At 50.5% G+C, this 14,883-nt stretch overlaps 1 protein-coding gene across 1 annotated transcript in view; it reads left to right on the top strand.

The window, feature by feature from the left end:
- Positions 1 to 14,883, top strand: part of Rin3 (Ras and Rab interactor 3) — a 107,383-nt gene that overhangs the window by 88,703 nt on the left and 3,797 nt on the right. Inside the window, exons 7-8 of the mRNA XM_013346824.2 lie at positions 228 to 536; positions 10,804 to 10,935. Of these exons, the coding sequence (XP_013202278.2) occupies positions 228 to 536; positions 10,804 to 10,935 (441 nt within the window). The remainder of the gene's footprint in view (positions 1 to 227; positions 537 to 10,803; positions 10,936 to 14,883) is intronic.

A 14,883-nucleotide genomic window follows, 5' to 3' on the forward strand; every position in this document is an offset into this window, starting at 1 on the left:
GGCTGGCTCTGTTCCTGGCTCTGCGGGAAACGCTGCAGTGGAGAGACCAGAATATTAAGCCTGGGAGGTTCCGGTGCCAGTGCCTCTGCAGTGTGTCTCTCTGTCTTGCGTATCAGAGCTAGGTAAGAACCAGGGATGGAAGGGCTGTGTTGCCAGGCAGCAGAGCCAGGTGGCAGGGCCTCTGCAGCTGCTTTCCTCACCTTCGCACTCTCACCCCCTCCCCTCAGAGGCCATTGTGGAGTCAGCCTTGTACAAGTGTGTCCTGAAGCCCCTGAAGGACGCCATCAACTCCAGCCTGCTGGAGATCCACAGCCGGGACGGCTCACTGCAGCAGCTCAAGGAGAACCAACTGGTGATCCTGGCCACCACCACCACCGACCTGGGCGTGACCACCAGCGTGCCTGAGGTGGCTGTCATGGAGAAGATCCTACAGAAGCTGAGCAGCATGCACAAGGCCTACTCCCCAGGGAAGAAGATCTCCATCTTGCTGAAGACCTGCAAGCTCATCTACGACTCCATGGCCCTCGGCAACCCAGGTAGGCAGGCTGGGTCCCTCCCTCAGAACTAGGGCAGGACGGGAATAGGAAGCATTCCCTGGTGACGTGGGCAAGGAGGAACCGGTGCTTCCTGCTGCCCACAAGGCAGGGAAAAAGTTGGTCATACCTGTGCCCATGCACATCAAGAGAAGGCGCCCTGTGTACTGAAACGTGGTGCCTCGGTGCTGGAGGGTAGAAGTTCATGATCAAAGGGGTGGGGCTGTGCTCGCTCTAGGCACTGGGTAGGATCTGATCCAGCCTCACTCCAGTCTGAAAACCCAACAATCTTCACTCAGTACTCCCCCGTGTGTTCCGTGTCCACATTCCCCTCTTAGGAGGACACAGGACACAGTGGCTCAGGGCAGCCCTACTCCAGTGTGATTTCATCTCAGCCAATCGCATCTGCAATGTGCACTTCCAAAAGGTCGCCTTCTTGGCCCTTTAGCTTGTGTGCACTTAGAGGGGATGGGTCCAGCTATACTAGTAACTCCCTGTACCAAAGAGAAGCTGGTCTAGACTCACTGAAGTCACCAGGAGCTGCCAATGGAAGATGACCAGGCTCATCTACACCCAGGTGGTACCTGGATGTAGGCTCTCTGGGTGAACCTCAGACCATAATATCTTCATCCTCCAATATGTTGTCCTAGGCGTATACCTGTGGCCAGCTGGAGCCCAGCATAGTAAGACCTGGCATCATGATGGCTTGGCACTCTGACCTGTCAATATCGCATTGCAGGGGGTCCAGGGAGGAGGGGAAGGAGAGAAGTGACCAGGCCCTTTTGTAGACAGTTTACCACAGCACTCCTCTAGGTACACGGGAAACGGAACCCATGCTCCATGGGTAATAAAATGCTGGCTGGAGTTCATCCCACACCCAGACCTTTAGCTGGATGCCCTCTTGCTGATGGCCTCCTGTGTAGTTAGTTGTACATGGGCCCTGGCAGATGGCAGTAGGAAGAGTATCACGCCTCCTAGACTTGGGTTCCGATTGCCCTTCCCACTTGTAGGACCTAGAATGAGTCACTTATTTCTTTGAGCCAGCCCAGCTTCCTCGTGGGAAGAGAAGCTGGATTCTAGGGGGTCGGAGCCACACTTAAATCACTTGCTGATGTTAGAAACAAGCTGTGACATTTGACCCTGGTGCCTAGTACCAGCAGGTACCATACCTGGGGCTAGTTGAGAGACCCCCTCTTCCTCTGCATGTTCCTTAGGAATGAGCCACCTGGCAAAGCGGTTGTTGGTGTGGCACTGGGGCATGGAACGAGGTCCCCTCACCCTAGCCAGTTTCCCTCATGAGCCTGGCAGAGGCTGCAGCTCCAGGCTGGAAGCCCTCTTTTGTGTAGAACCATTATGTGTCCTGAAACTTAGAGAGAGCAAATTGAGGTCCTGGAGGGCAAATGCCACACGGAGATGAAGCTTTGTGATGGCTGTGTTGCCATGGAGACATGTGGTGAGAAGCAAAGGGATGAGTTTGTCCTTTGGAGGCTGGGGGTCTTGTGCAGTTCTGCAGACCAAGAAACAGGCCTAGGCTGGGGCTACAGTTGAATCCTGCCTGAAAAGGGCAGCAACAGTGTGCAGCCTCCTGGATTCCGAGCCTTACTCTGAGGCTGCACAGTCAGCGCCAGAGGCCCAGGACCCAGGGAAGGTACCCAGTACGCCTGATGGTGGCAGTGGGAAGCTGAAGGTCAGGGCCCCCTCGTGGCTGATGAGACAAGCTAGGGAAGTCACATACTTTCTCTTCTGCGACAACAGGAGCAAGGCCTGGGGCATCCTGCTTGAGTGTGGGGGAAGCAGTGTGCTGGGTCAAGTCAGAAAGAGAAGGCAAGGGCGTGCAAGGAACCCAAATGTCTCTCTGGGCATCTGGGCCCTGATGCCTCTAGTTGCATGACGGTCCAGGTAATGCAGGCACCAGCCTCAGTTTCCTCCTGCGTAGACAGGTGAAGCTCTGGGGCTCGGGTGGACTGTGGCTAGTGCACCACCGGATGCTCACACTCACTAACTGCCTGTCTGGCCTGTGGCTATTTCTAACTGAGGGGTAATTTCCCCCAGGCTTTCCAGGACTGGGGTGAAGTCAAAACTGAGGACTCTGTCATTTCATTCTCTGAGCCCCAGTTCCCTGAAGACCATGGCTTCCTGAAATTCTTTTACAAAGCCAGACACAGGGACAGACATTCAGACAGCAGCATTGCTTAACTATGAATTCAGTGACTCAAAGCTTGCCCTGAGAGCAGGGAGGAGACTAGCCAGCTTTGAGGAAAGCAGGATGAAGAAGATGTTACTGTAGAAGGGGGGCAGCCAGATACAGTAGAAAGAACGCAGGACCGAGCCAGTGGGACATGAGATGACAGGCAGCCCAGGCCAGAGGTTCTGAGCCATGAGGCTCAGGCCAAGGTCTAGACTGGGACTAGAAACCAGTGGGCATCCCGACCACGGAGGCTAAGCCCTGAAATGGGAGCCCAGTTGCTGTAACTCCATCTTGGGCTGCCCCACTCAGACCCTCAGCATCTTCACTTGGGAAGAAGCAGCTCACCCACCCACATGGTTCTGTGTTTGAATTCCCACGTCCATGCCCTAATTTTGTATGGTAAACCTATGGGACCTCTGTGTGGGCACCATGTGGGTGCTGTACCCAGAGCTGTGGGGTTAACCAGGGGCTGTGGAGTTACCTACCACTCTACCTCAGTTTCCCCATTCTTAGGCTGTGTGGTCCCAAGTATGCTTGTTCTGATGGTGGAATGCAGAGGCCACTGTCTGTCCACCATGTTCCTGGGAATGAGAAGGTTGGGTATTATAGGCATGGATCAGAGACCAGGAGACACCCACTGAGACTTCCTGGTTCGTATATGCTGAAGCAAAGAATTGAACCAGGATACGTGGGTAGTAATAGAAACAGAGACAGTTGATTAAGAAAAGGGTACTGTCAAGAATCCAAGGATGGGTGTTGTAATAGGAGCGGCGGGGCTGCGTCCCCAACACCCCGGCCACCTGCTAGCTTATGCCCCGAAATAATTACACGGACACTGTATTCCTTTAAACACTGCTTGGCCCATTAGCTCTAGCCCTTACTGGCTAATTCTGATATCCCGATCAACCCATCTCTAATAAACTGTGTAGCACTGGTCTTACCGGGAAAGATTCAGCATGTCTGACCTGGCGGCTTGCTTCATCGCATGCGTCTGCCTGGGAGAGGGGAGCATGGCCTCTGAGCTCACTTCCTCTTCCTCCCAGCATTCTGTTCTGTTTACTCCTCCCACCTATGTTTTAACCTATGAGGGCCAGCCAAGCAGTTTCTTTATTTTTTAATCAATGACCTTCCTCCATCAGATGGGAATAGGCCAGAGAGCTAGGAAGGGTCCGAGGCTCCAGGCCCCAGGCTCTGAGGCTCCAGGCCCCAGGCTCTGAGCATCCCTGTCCTTTACAGGTGGCTTACATAGCAGCGCCTTCTCCGGCACTTGAAGATCGCTGGGCTTTTCTCCTTTATCATCCCAAGTGAAAGAGGGGTTTCCATCCTTCCTCTGTCATTGGCTTCTTGATATGTCAGTTTTGATGCCTCTGAACCCTCCTTCCCTATTCTATCCTCCTACCTCAGAACCACATTGTAGATCCCAACCTTCTGTGAAGCATCTGGGGACTTACCAAGGTGGGACACAGACACCTGAGCTCAGGCTGGCCCCACCTCCAACAGTTTCACACATGGTATTCTGCATGGGTTTTGTCTGAAATAAAATTTCTGGGAGTGTGTCTGTCTGTCCCCATACATGTGCACTAGTAGAGGTATCTTTTTTCAATTATTACCTGCTTTTTAATTTTTTTGAGACAGTATCTCACCGAATCTGAAGCTCATCAATTCATTTTGGCTGGCCCACCAGTGTACTTCAGGGATCCATCTACTTGTTACACACACACACACACACACACACACACGCACACATGCATGTGTGCATACACATGCTCACACACACACATGCGTGTACACACACGCATGCACGCATACACACACACATACACACACCATGCTCAGCTTTTGCCGTGAGTGCTGGGTGACACCCCAGGACATTTTTAACCTGTCATTTGAAACTGATTTCAAACTTAAGATCTTTCAACGGAAATGGCTCACTGAAACAAGGATGCCCAGGTACCCTTGTGCGTTTTTATCCCAGAAATTGTCAAGTGCTTTCTCCTCCTAAACACACACAGTTTCTCTCAAATCACATAGGTTATCTCTCTGGACCCTTGCCCAGTCGGTGCTATCCTGAGTCTATGTTACAGACTCTGGGAGTGCCAGACAGGCTGCAGAGCTCTCATGACAGCTGTGGGTGTGTCCCTGTGTAAGCTTCTGCAGACACAGCATCTCTAACTGGGTCGCAGGTTGTCACCTACCTCTAAAGGTCCTTGGGAGCTCAAAAAGGCTTAGGAATTAACATCTAACAACAGCTACAGTCAGTTTTCTCTAATGTGTTACATTTCAAGGGCCTTTCTTTTCTTTGTCTACACTGATTTTCTATTATTTAGTTTTATTATCTTAATCATGTGTATGTGTGTGTATCTGTGTGCTGAATATGTGTATATGAGTATAGATGCTCTATCAGAGAGACGATGGGCCTCCTGGAGCTGGAGTTACAGCCGCTTGTGAGCTGCCTGATATGGGTGCTGAGAAGCCAACTCCGGTCCCCAGCAAGAGCAGCGTGCACGCTTACATGCTGAGCCATCTCTGCAGCCCCGAGGCTGGCATCTGAGAATGCAGGTTTCCTTTCTCCATCGTTTTTTACCTAAGCCACAGTGTTTGTCACACTTTCCTCACAGTTGCTGACTCAGTTACTTTCTCGCTGCTTCGAGCAAATTCTCCGACTAAAGCAGCAGAAGAGAAAATGGGGTCTTTTAAACTTAGAGTTCAGGCTGGAAGATGGCTCAGAGGTAAAGAGCACTGGCTGCTCTCTTCCAGAGGACCCGAGTTCAATTCCCAGCAACCACATGGTGACTCACAGTCATCTTTAATGAAATCTGATGCCCTCTTCTGGCTTGCAGGTATATATGCAAACAGACCACTGTATAGAGAATAAATAAATTTTAAAATTTATTTTAAATTCAAAGTCCAGTCCATCTTGGCTGGGAAGTCATGGCAGCGGGAGCTTGAAGCAGCTGGTCACATTGCATTCCACAGTCAAAAAAGAGAGCAATAAATGCTGGCTAGTGCTCAGCTTACGTTCTGCAGCCTACAAGGCCCAGGTCTCACCCAAGTAAAGATGATTCACCTCATCTAATGTGAGCAGGTCCTATGACTGACTGACCCAGAGGTCCACCTCCCAGGTGATTGTAGATTCTATGGAGTTGACAGCTAATATGATCACAGTTACATGGGGGTGATATTTTCTTAGCTACATCTCAAGTGACTCAGATTCTCTTCAGACTTGACACTGGTCAGTTTCAAGACTTGGCTCCTCCCCCATCCCTCCATTCCCTGCCCCACTGCACTCCCTTCCCTGTTCCCAGAAGCTCATGCTGTCAGGTGTCAGGCTGTAGCCTTATGACTAAAGTGTTATCCACACGTCAACATCCCTGTGCTGAAGGCCTGGGAGCCTTCGGCCACAGCTATAGCCTGTGTTGAGCTCATCTCTACCCTGTGTTCAGAAGAACCCCACCACACCTGCCCAAGCACTGCTCCTGGACCTCAGGCTCCCCAGACTTCTGACCCCTAGACCTCAGACTAGACCTCTGAGCTCCTAGGCTTCAGGATACCTAGACTGTGGGCCACTTAGGGCCTTCGACCACCTAGCCCTCTACCCACCCTGGGGCCTCGGGCCCTCCTCTCTGAGGAAGAAGCCCACCACCTGCCTCTCCTGCCGTCACCACACAGGGAAGAGAAGCTCATGCCCAGCCTGAAGGTCCCATTTAAATAGAAATACGACAGCTTGACTGTGGGTGGGAACAGTTGAGCCAGCAAGAGGAGGGCTACACTCCGAGTGACAGGAGCCAGACGTAACTGGTCATGCCATCCTTTCCTGAAAGATAGCCGCTGGCACACCAGTCTAGACCTGGCCAGAATGCATCCCTGGAGCCACATCGTGCCAGACTTATCCTGTAATCACTGCGCCAGCTGGTCATCCTGCGCAAGCGCCAGCTCTGGGGATGGCAACAGAGCACAACTTTGAGGGTCCTGGGTCAGGCAGGCTGGGAAATTAAAGAGACAATGACTTTGAATAAACTTGGCATCTGTCATACCTGGGAGCTATGGGGTTTCTGCAGACTTTGCGAAAAATGGCAAGAGCTGTTAGGCTTTTAGATTTATATTCTGTATGTCTGACAAAAAAAAAAAACCTTTGGTACCTCTGACTCATCAGAGATAGCAAGGGAATCCATTCCTAGGGTGGGAAGAATGACCAAAGCACCCTCAGAGAGGACAGGATGGCAAGAGGGTTCCCAATTGAAGATTCTAACCAATATACATGCAAAAGACGGGGGCTGGAGAGATGGCTCAGTGGTTAAGAGCACTGGCTTCTCTTCCAGACGACCTGGGTTCAATTCCCAGCACCCACATGGCAGCTCACAACTACCCTCACACAGACATATATGTGAACATGGAATAAAAACAAAAATACAAGATAGATAGATAGACAGACGGACAGACAGACAGACTGACTGATAGAGGGATGGATGGATGGATGGATGGATGGATGGATGGATGGATGGAGGATGGATGGATGTAGAAGGCACAGAAAGGGCTTGGAAGGTGCAAGGACTGTCCTCCATGTCTTTAGTAGTGAAGTTGGGTTTGACTCTTTAGAAACTGCAGTTGGCTTTGACCAAGGACTGGATTCATAGGCCCAGAAGGTGGGATGTAAAGCCAATAGCTTGATAATGAAAACCAACTTCCCTCATCATCTAACTCCTGACAAAAGCCACATGACCCAAGAATCCACTGATGGCTCAGGCAGGGACAGTAGCTGGAGAACTGGCTGGGAAGAGGATTCTTAATGCGGACCTAGGGGCTTATGACATCGCCTGCGTGTGGAGGGGACACTGAATTCTACGGACTGAAGTCACCATGTTTGTTGTTGAGTCTCACCATGCTGATATGGCTTTCAAATGTCCCGGGCATTGACATCTGGAGTGGCAGTCCAAACCCCACCATCTGATGCCACCATGGACCAGGAAGGCATAGAAAGTGGGGTGAAGCTCTGGGTATCCAGGTGTTTGCTGATCTGAACCAGGGGAGGAAGGGTTTACTTCATCTTCCAGCTCCAGCGTCCACTGTTGCAGGGCAGTGATACCAAGGCAGACAGCAACTGAAAGCCTCACATCCAGGGCCAAGAGCAGAGAGAACCAAGGCGAGGATCCCGTGCTCGGCTAGATCTCTCTCCCAGAGACAGTTCTAGGGCCCAGCCCATGAAATGGTGCCACCCACCTTGAAGGTGGGTCTTCCTACATTAGTTGACCCTTCAGACAGTTTCCCCACAGACATACCCAGGGGCCGTCCAGATCCAGATAATTCCTCAGCCATACTCTCTCTCCAGAGAGTCTGTGGGTCTCAACCCCCTTTAGAGTGGAATGTCCCTTTCACAGGGGTCTCCTAAACCCATCAGAAAACACAGATATTTATATTACTCATAACAGTAGCAAAATTCATTATGAAGTAGCAATGAAAAAAAATCATTCCATGGTGGGGGAGGGGGATCACCACAACATGGAGAACTGTATTAAAGGGTCGCGGTGTTAGGAAGGGTGAGAACCACTGGTTGTGGCAAGTTGACATTTAAAGCTAACCAGCACAGTCCTTAACCCCGAGCCAGATAAAGCCCTGGCATGCGGAGGCTGACACTGATGCCAGAGAGCTGGGCAGGCAGGAGACTCAAGGAATGCCCTGCTCTGCTGTGCCTCTGCCTCCAGCTTTGAACAAGTTAACAGAAACACCAACCCCACCGGCTGAAGCCAGCATGGGCTACTGGAGCAAAGGAAGTGGGGTGAAGTCCCGAGGTGTCCAGGTGTCTGTTATCTGGACCCGATGCTCCAGGAAAGCGACCCTTTGTTCCCACGTGATGTTAATTTTCCCAGTATTTCACAACAGGACCCAGAAGCCCATGTTTAAGGGCATCAGACCTATTGGTGGGGGTCTTCAGGGATGACTTCCAGGAGAAATGAAGGTATTTGAAGCCACAGTGATGTCTAAGGGCAAAGGTCCAAACAATTTAGTCATGAGCCCTGAGCTGCCCCAGGGCTGTTGCATCAGCTACCTGCTTTCAGGAAAAGCCCACTCAGCAAAACCAGGAGTGAGCTGAGAGAGAGACGGTGACACACTGCTGAATCCTTCCCACTCCAGCGCTCTGGAGGCCACAGTTACCCCCGTTCTGGCTGGCCCCTGGTTCTCTGTGTGTGCTTCTGTTTCGGCTGTATCAGTATATTGGCACAGTGTCTGTAGCCACTTTGGTAACAACGACTCGGTTGAATAGCTGGGAATGAGAGTGTATGTATGGCCTAGGAAAACAATAATATGCCTACCTGGTGCTGTATGCCACCTTTCTAAGAGATAATGCCCCCAATGACTGTACTTAACGTCAGCTTCTCATTTAACGCACACCACACTCCTGAGTAACAGACTGAGTTGATTACTGCCCTCCAGTGTTCACGGAGGCTTGTCGCAGCCTCGGGAGAGGTCTAATCTTGCAGAGCTAGAGCGACTGAGCTAGGGTCTTCCTAATTACCTATCCTAGTCTGCAGGGTACCCAGGTGAGCACTCTTTGGCTTATTTTCCTGAGCAGGTGTTTACTCTCAGCTCGGAGGTGGTGGCCCAGGCCTTTAATCCCAGCTCTCAGGAGACAGAGGCAGGCAGATCTCTGCAAGTTCAAAACCAGCCTGGTATACAGAGTGAATTCAGGACAGGGAGGGGGGGTGAGGTGGGAGAGAGAAGAGAAAGAGTTCACTCTCTCTAAAGTCCTCCAGCCCATAAAATGTGCAGAAGGTCTCTGCCACCTCTTGGCAGTGTGATTAGCTCATCGTGTGCCTGCAGATGGTGAACAGATGGAACTGGGAAAGACAGAAGCTAAAACCAGGAACCACAGGCTGACATTGGCAGGGCGTGAGCTCTGATCCATGCAAGCCAGGTGTTCAGATCACAGGGGAATTATTTCACAGTTACACCCATCACCCCAGGGCATAATTCCTGCCACTTGTTGTACAGCTGGAAGAGTCAGCTAGGAGTTGGCTGATGTGTTCCACCTATGCTCACAGCTTGTGCTGGTCCTTAAGCAGACATCAGGCCTCAGTGCCCATGTACATGCTCCTTGCCTACACCACACACACACACACACACACACACACACACACACACATCTAGTCCCAACAGTGACCAACACAGCCAAGCACAGGCTCCCAGCTCTGAGCATTGCCCTACCCTTCGTGAGGCTGGACCTGTTGGTGCCCTGGGGGCAGCTGGCACAAGCTGGGGGGACCTACTTACGCATCTCCTCCCATCTTCGTGTTCAGGTCTGCAGTTTGAACTTGGTCACTGTGGAAATGGTCACCTTATGGAAATAGGCTAGCCCTGCAGGCCAGTTTCTGTTTCTGCCTTTCCCTTGGAAAGTCTGTCGTGAAGCATCTTTCCACCAATGGGGCTCAGTCTGGACCACTGGTAGTGGTGGATCTCAGGCACAGCGGTGCATCTCGGGGGTAGTGATTGATCTCAGGCAGTAATAGATCTTGGTGCAGGAATGAATCTCAAGTATGGTGATGTTCTCAGGGATGGATCTCAGACACCACCTTGGGCGGGAGTAGATCTCAGCAGTGGATCCCGGGGGAGAGGTGGATTTAGATCTTAGACAGGAGTGGCTCTCAGGTAGAGGTGGGTCTTAGGGCTAATGATGGATCTCAGGCATCATGGTGGATCTCAGGCAGAGGTAGCTCTTGGGAACAGGGTTGGATCTCAGTCTTTGCAAATGGGGAAGAATTTTCCCTGAAGAAGCCCACACCACATTAGCGGGGCCTATGGTGTGCAATAAGAACTTAATGACCAGCAAGCAGCCGGGGATAGCCGTAGGAGAAGAATGAGGAACGAGCAAGAAACCAGAGTTTTGTTGCCCCAGCCCAGAGCTTTCTCAGTTCCTTCTTGACGCCCTGTACTGAGCCACAAACCTCACGGGGCTGACCCTAGGAACTGTTAGGGTCCTCGCTGTTGAGCCATGAGAATATGGAAACCTGGCTCTTCCAGGGTGCCCCCCCCCTTCCCTGATTGGTTCACAGGCACTTGGCACTCACAGCTTTCACCCTCTCCTTGCAGGGAAGCCCTACGGGGCCGACGACTTCCTGCCTGTCCTCATGTACGTCCTGGCCCGCAGCAACCTCACTGAGATGCTCCTCAACGTGGAGTACATGATGGAGCTCATGGACCCCGCCCTGCAGCTGGGGGAGGGTGAGTCAGGGTCACCCCACACCCACCGCCGTCTCAGGCCCATCACCCGCTCCCAAGCCGGGCGGCCCAACAGGGGCTTCTTCGATAGGGCCGGATTCAGGTTAAGGCTGAGGGACGTGCACGCAGGCCCTGCCTAAATAGCTTGTTGATCAAGAAGACAGAAATTGTCACCATAGCTTGACAAAACTGGGATGGTAGGAAGTTCAGAGACTGGGAGCAGATGATCAGACAGTGCAGTCATGGAGGGCTTCTAGAGGAGGTGGTACCTGGACTGAACATTGGAGGGTGAGTGGGAGCCAGCAGATAAAAAAGAGGAAAAAGCTGGTCATAGTGGTACACATCTTTAATTCCAGTATTCAGACAGCAGTAGTAAGTGGATCTCTGTGGGTTCAAGGCCAACGTGGTCTACACAGTTAAGTTCTAGGCCAACCAGGCCTACATAGTGAGACCCCGATTCAAAAACAAATGAAAGGGGGGGGGGTTGGCATTCTTCCTGGAGGGCACAGCAAAGTTGGTGGTATTAACGAGAGACTAAAGTGGCAGAAGGTGTCATGTGACTAGTAGAAATCAGGTCTTAGATGGAGTGGCCCCTGGGACACTTGTTTATCCAACCCTAGCCAGGACTTCTGTCTGTAGGAGGAAGTTGCTGAGAGGTTAAGGGTTTTCTACTCCCTGGCTGAATGAAGGAGGGGTATGATTTGCTGTCCCATCCCTCAGTTTCCCTTCCCTGTCCTCCTACCCACCACTTCCTCAGGCTAGGACCTCAGCCACCCCTCCCTAAGAATCCCTTGAGATACAGCGGTTCTGCTACAGGCTCTGAGGGACCATGACACATCCTCTGGGCTTCTACCCTTGAAGAATGGAACTAGCCTCCCAGGCACAAGTGTCCCCTCTGGGCTTTGTGGTTCTTGAGAGTGGCTGACCGCCTTTGCATGTGTTTGCATCTGCCCACCTCTGGAGGCAGAACGCCTGGCCTAAGTGCTTCATTGAGGTCTTCACAGCTGGGGGACCAGGGAAAGCTGAGAGCTTTGCTGTCATGTGTAGCTTCGGGCTGTGGCTGTGACACCCGGGGCTTGCGTTTTTTTCCTCTTTAGTTAAGTGTTGCCTGTCATCGGAGAAACTTATTTCCTGGGAAGTCCAGGAATTCAAAAGTAACTGTTTTCAGTCCATCTGTATATCCGTCCACCCTTCCACCCGCCACCATTCATCTGTCCATCCATCCATCCATCCATCCATCCATCCATCCATCCATCTACTCATTTATGCCTTCATTAGTCCGTCTAGCTAACTATCCACCAGTTCATTACCTATCCATCCATCTCTCCATCCTCCATCCATCCACCCATCCGTTTATCTATTCACCTGTCCATCATCCATAAACTTACCTACCCATTCATCGATCCACACATACATACTTGTCATCTATCTACCCATCCCCCACATATCCATCTATCCACCTACCAAGCCGGCATCATTGAACCACCCATGCCAGCCGTGGGGCTGCCGTGCAGAGATGGAAGCCTCATGAGAATGAGCAAGCCCCTCGCTCTGCACCCACCTTAACGACCCCCATCTCCTCGAGGCTTCCTCTCTGATTTCCATGCCCCATGAAAGCACTCAGAGATTGAGGAAGTTGGCAAGGATCTCTAGCCAGATGAAAGAGTGACACCCACCCTGAGACCACAGCCATGGAAGTCCTGGATACCAGGGGAAGGGGTCCTTTTGGGGCACTGTGCAGGTGTCTGTGCTGGCTCACCCCCTGCCTGTGGAAACACTGTATCTCCTATCTGTTCTCCTGACCCCTCCAGCCTGCAGTATGCTGTGATTTAGCACAGCTCTGGTAGCTGGGTCCCATGGTCTTTGCAGCAGGCATTTGTAGTAGGAGGGATCAGGGGGTTCCTGTGAGAAGCTGGAAGAGTTGGTGGGACCCCCTTCTTATACTCACTCCTTATCCCAACCCCATATCAGAGGAATTGCCTAGCTGGAACCAACCGAGAAGCCAAACCTCTCCTACAAGTGTCTTCATAGACCTTTTAGCTGATACACCCTCCCCAGGCCTGCTGACAGCTGCCTGTGCACAGTTAATCTCACCAATGGGGATTTCCAATTAGTCCACCACATGCTGTCCAGGAACCGTCTACAAAATTCACAGTGGTGTCGTCTGCCACCTAGTGCTCATAGCAGGTACTACATAGTCTACCAAAAATAGCTAGAAGGATGTGTAGGGTTTAACAGGGCAAGAGAGCCCCAACAGGGCTTGAAGTTTCTCTCTTCTGCCTCTGAGAAGACCAGAAGTCCCCAGAACTATTATCTGAGCTCATATAATTGTATCACCTAAGCATGGCTGAGCCCAATACCTTACACATTGAGAAGCCAGTGGCTGCTTCAGGGTGTTCCACTCTTCCCTGGGACTAAAAAGCCGAGCTCTCCCTTGCCACAGGGGTAGGACCCAGGGCTGTGCCTGCCTAAGGAATCTGGGAAAGTAAGCATTTTCAGGTCAGGGCCACTTCCTCGGGTAACAGCAATGTTAGGGTTGGAAGATGGATTGGGGTGGGTCACTGGCAGAATCAGCCTTATGTCCAAAATCATTGTCCTGGCCTTAATAGCCAGAAAGAGCAGTCTGGGGAGTGTCGGGGATGTGTCTAGGGCCTGGAAGAAAGCAGGATGAGAGAGGGAGAGGGGTGGTGGGCGGTGTACTGTATGATCTTGGACGTGTCAGCCTTTCTTTCTGGGATTCAGCTTCTTACCTTTAAAGCAAAAGATCTCCACACAGTTCTCAACTCCTAACAAGCTGATGAGCAGATAAACATCTGCAGAATATCGCCTTTGAACTTAAAATTCTAGCCAGGCAGTGGTGGCCTACACCTTTAATCTCAGCACTCTGAGTTTGAGACCAGCCTGGTCTACAGAGCAAATTCCAGGACAGTCAAGGCTGCATAGAGAAAGCATGTGGTTTGTACAGCTTGAAATACCTTAAAACCTCAATTAGAGGAAACGTTAGAGATTAAGGATATTTTTAAATAAAAATTTAAATGGGCCAATATTTTGGTGGGTGACTAGTGGGTAAAGGCAGTTGCCACCAAGCCTGGGGACCCCGGTTCAATTCCTGCAACTCATGTGGTAGAAGGAGAGAATTGATTTCTGCAAGTGACCCTCTGGCCGCCACACGAGTGTGCCCACAAATATATGTACACATGTGTATACAAAATAAAGTTTTAAACATAATAACATTTTTTAAATGGACAGTATCTCACTTTGTAGGTCTGGCTGCCCTTGAACTTGCTAGTAGACCAATTGGTATCCAATTCAAAGATTTACCTGCTTCTGCCTCCTGAGTACTGGAATTATGGATGCAGAGCATCAATAATCTTACTATTTTAATCCTTAAAAACTTCATGCAGTGAAAAAAATTTCCTGTACATCTTTGAAAATTATTTATATAATAGATACTATATACAATAGATAATATAGAAAATATATTCACGGATAATACAATACACATATAATACATGAATCTATGCATATACATGGATAATACATAATGCATATACACATGTAGATAATATATTCATGGATAATACATAACACATACACATATTTTAAAGCATGTGTATGATACAGTGAGAGAGTTGCCTCCCAGTGCCTTCTTTCCCCACCTGAAGCATCCCTGTCTCTCAGTTTCTTATGCATCCTATATATTTTAAAACACTTAAAATTTTATTTTAAATTTAAAAACTTATTTTAAAATATTACTTTAAAAACATTGAGTTTGGATGACAGACTTGGAGGCATCGCCAGGTGTCTTTGTCACCCGATATAGTCACACTGAATAAATACCCTCAGCCAGGTGTGGAAAACTATCCCTTTAATCTCAGCACTCAGAAGGCAAAAGCTGAATGATCTCTATGAGATCAATCTAGCCTGGTCCCAACCATGAATTTCAGGCCA

The sequence above is a fragment of the Microtus ochrogaster genome, chromosome 1, assembly GCF_000317375.1.
Source record: "Microtus ochrogaster isolate Prairie Vole_2 chromosome 1, MicOch1.0, whole genome shotgun sequence".
NCBI lineage: Eukaryota > Metazoa > Chordata > Mammalia > Rodentia > Cricetidae > Microtus > Microtus ochrogaster.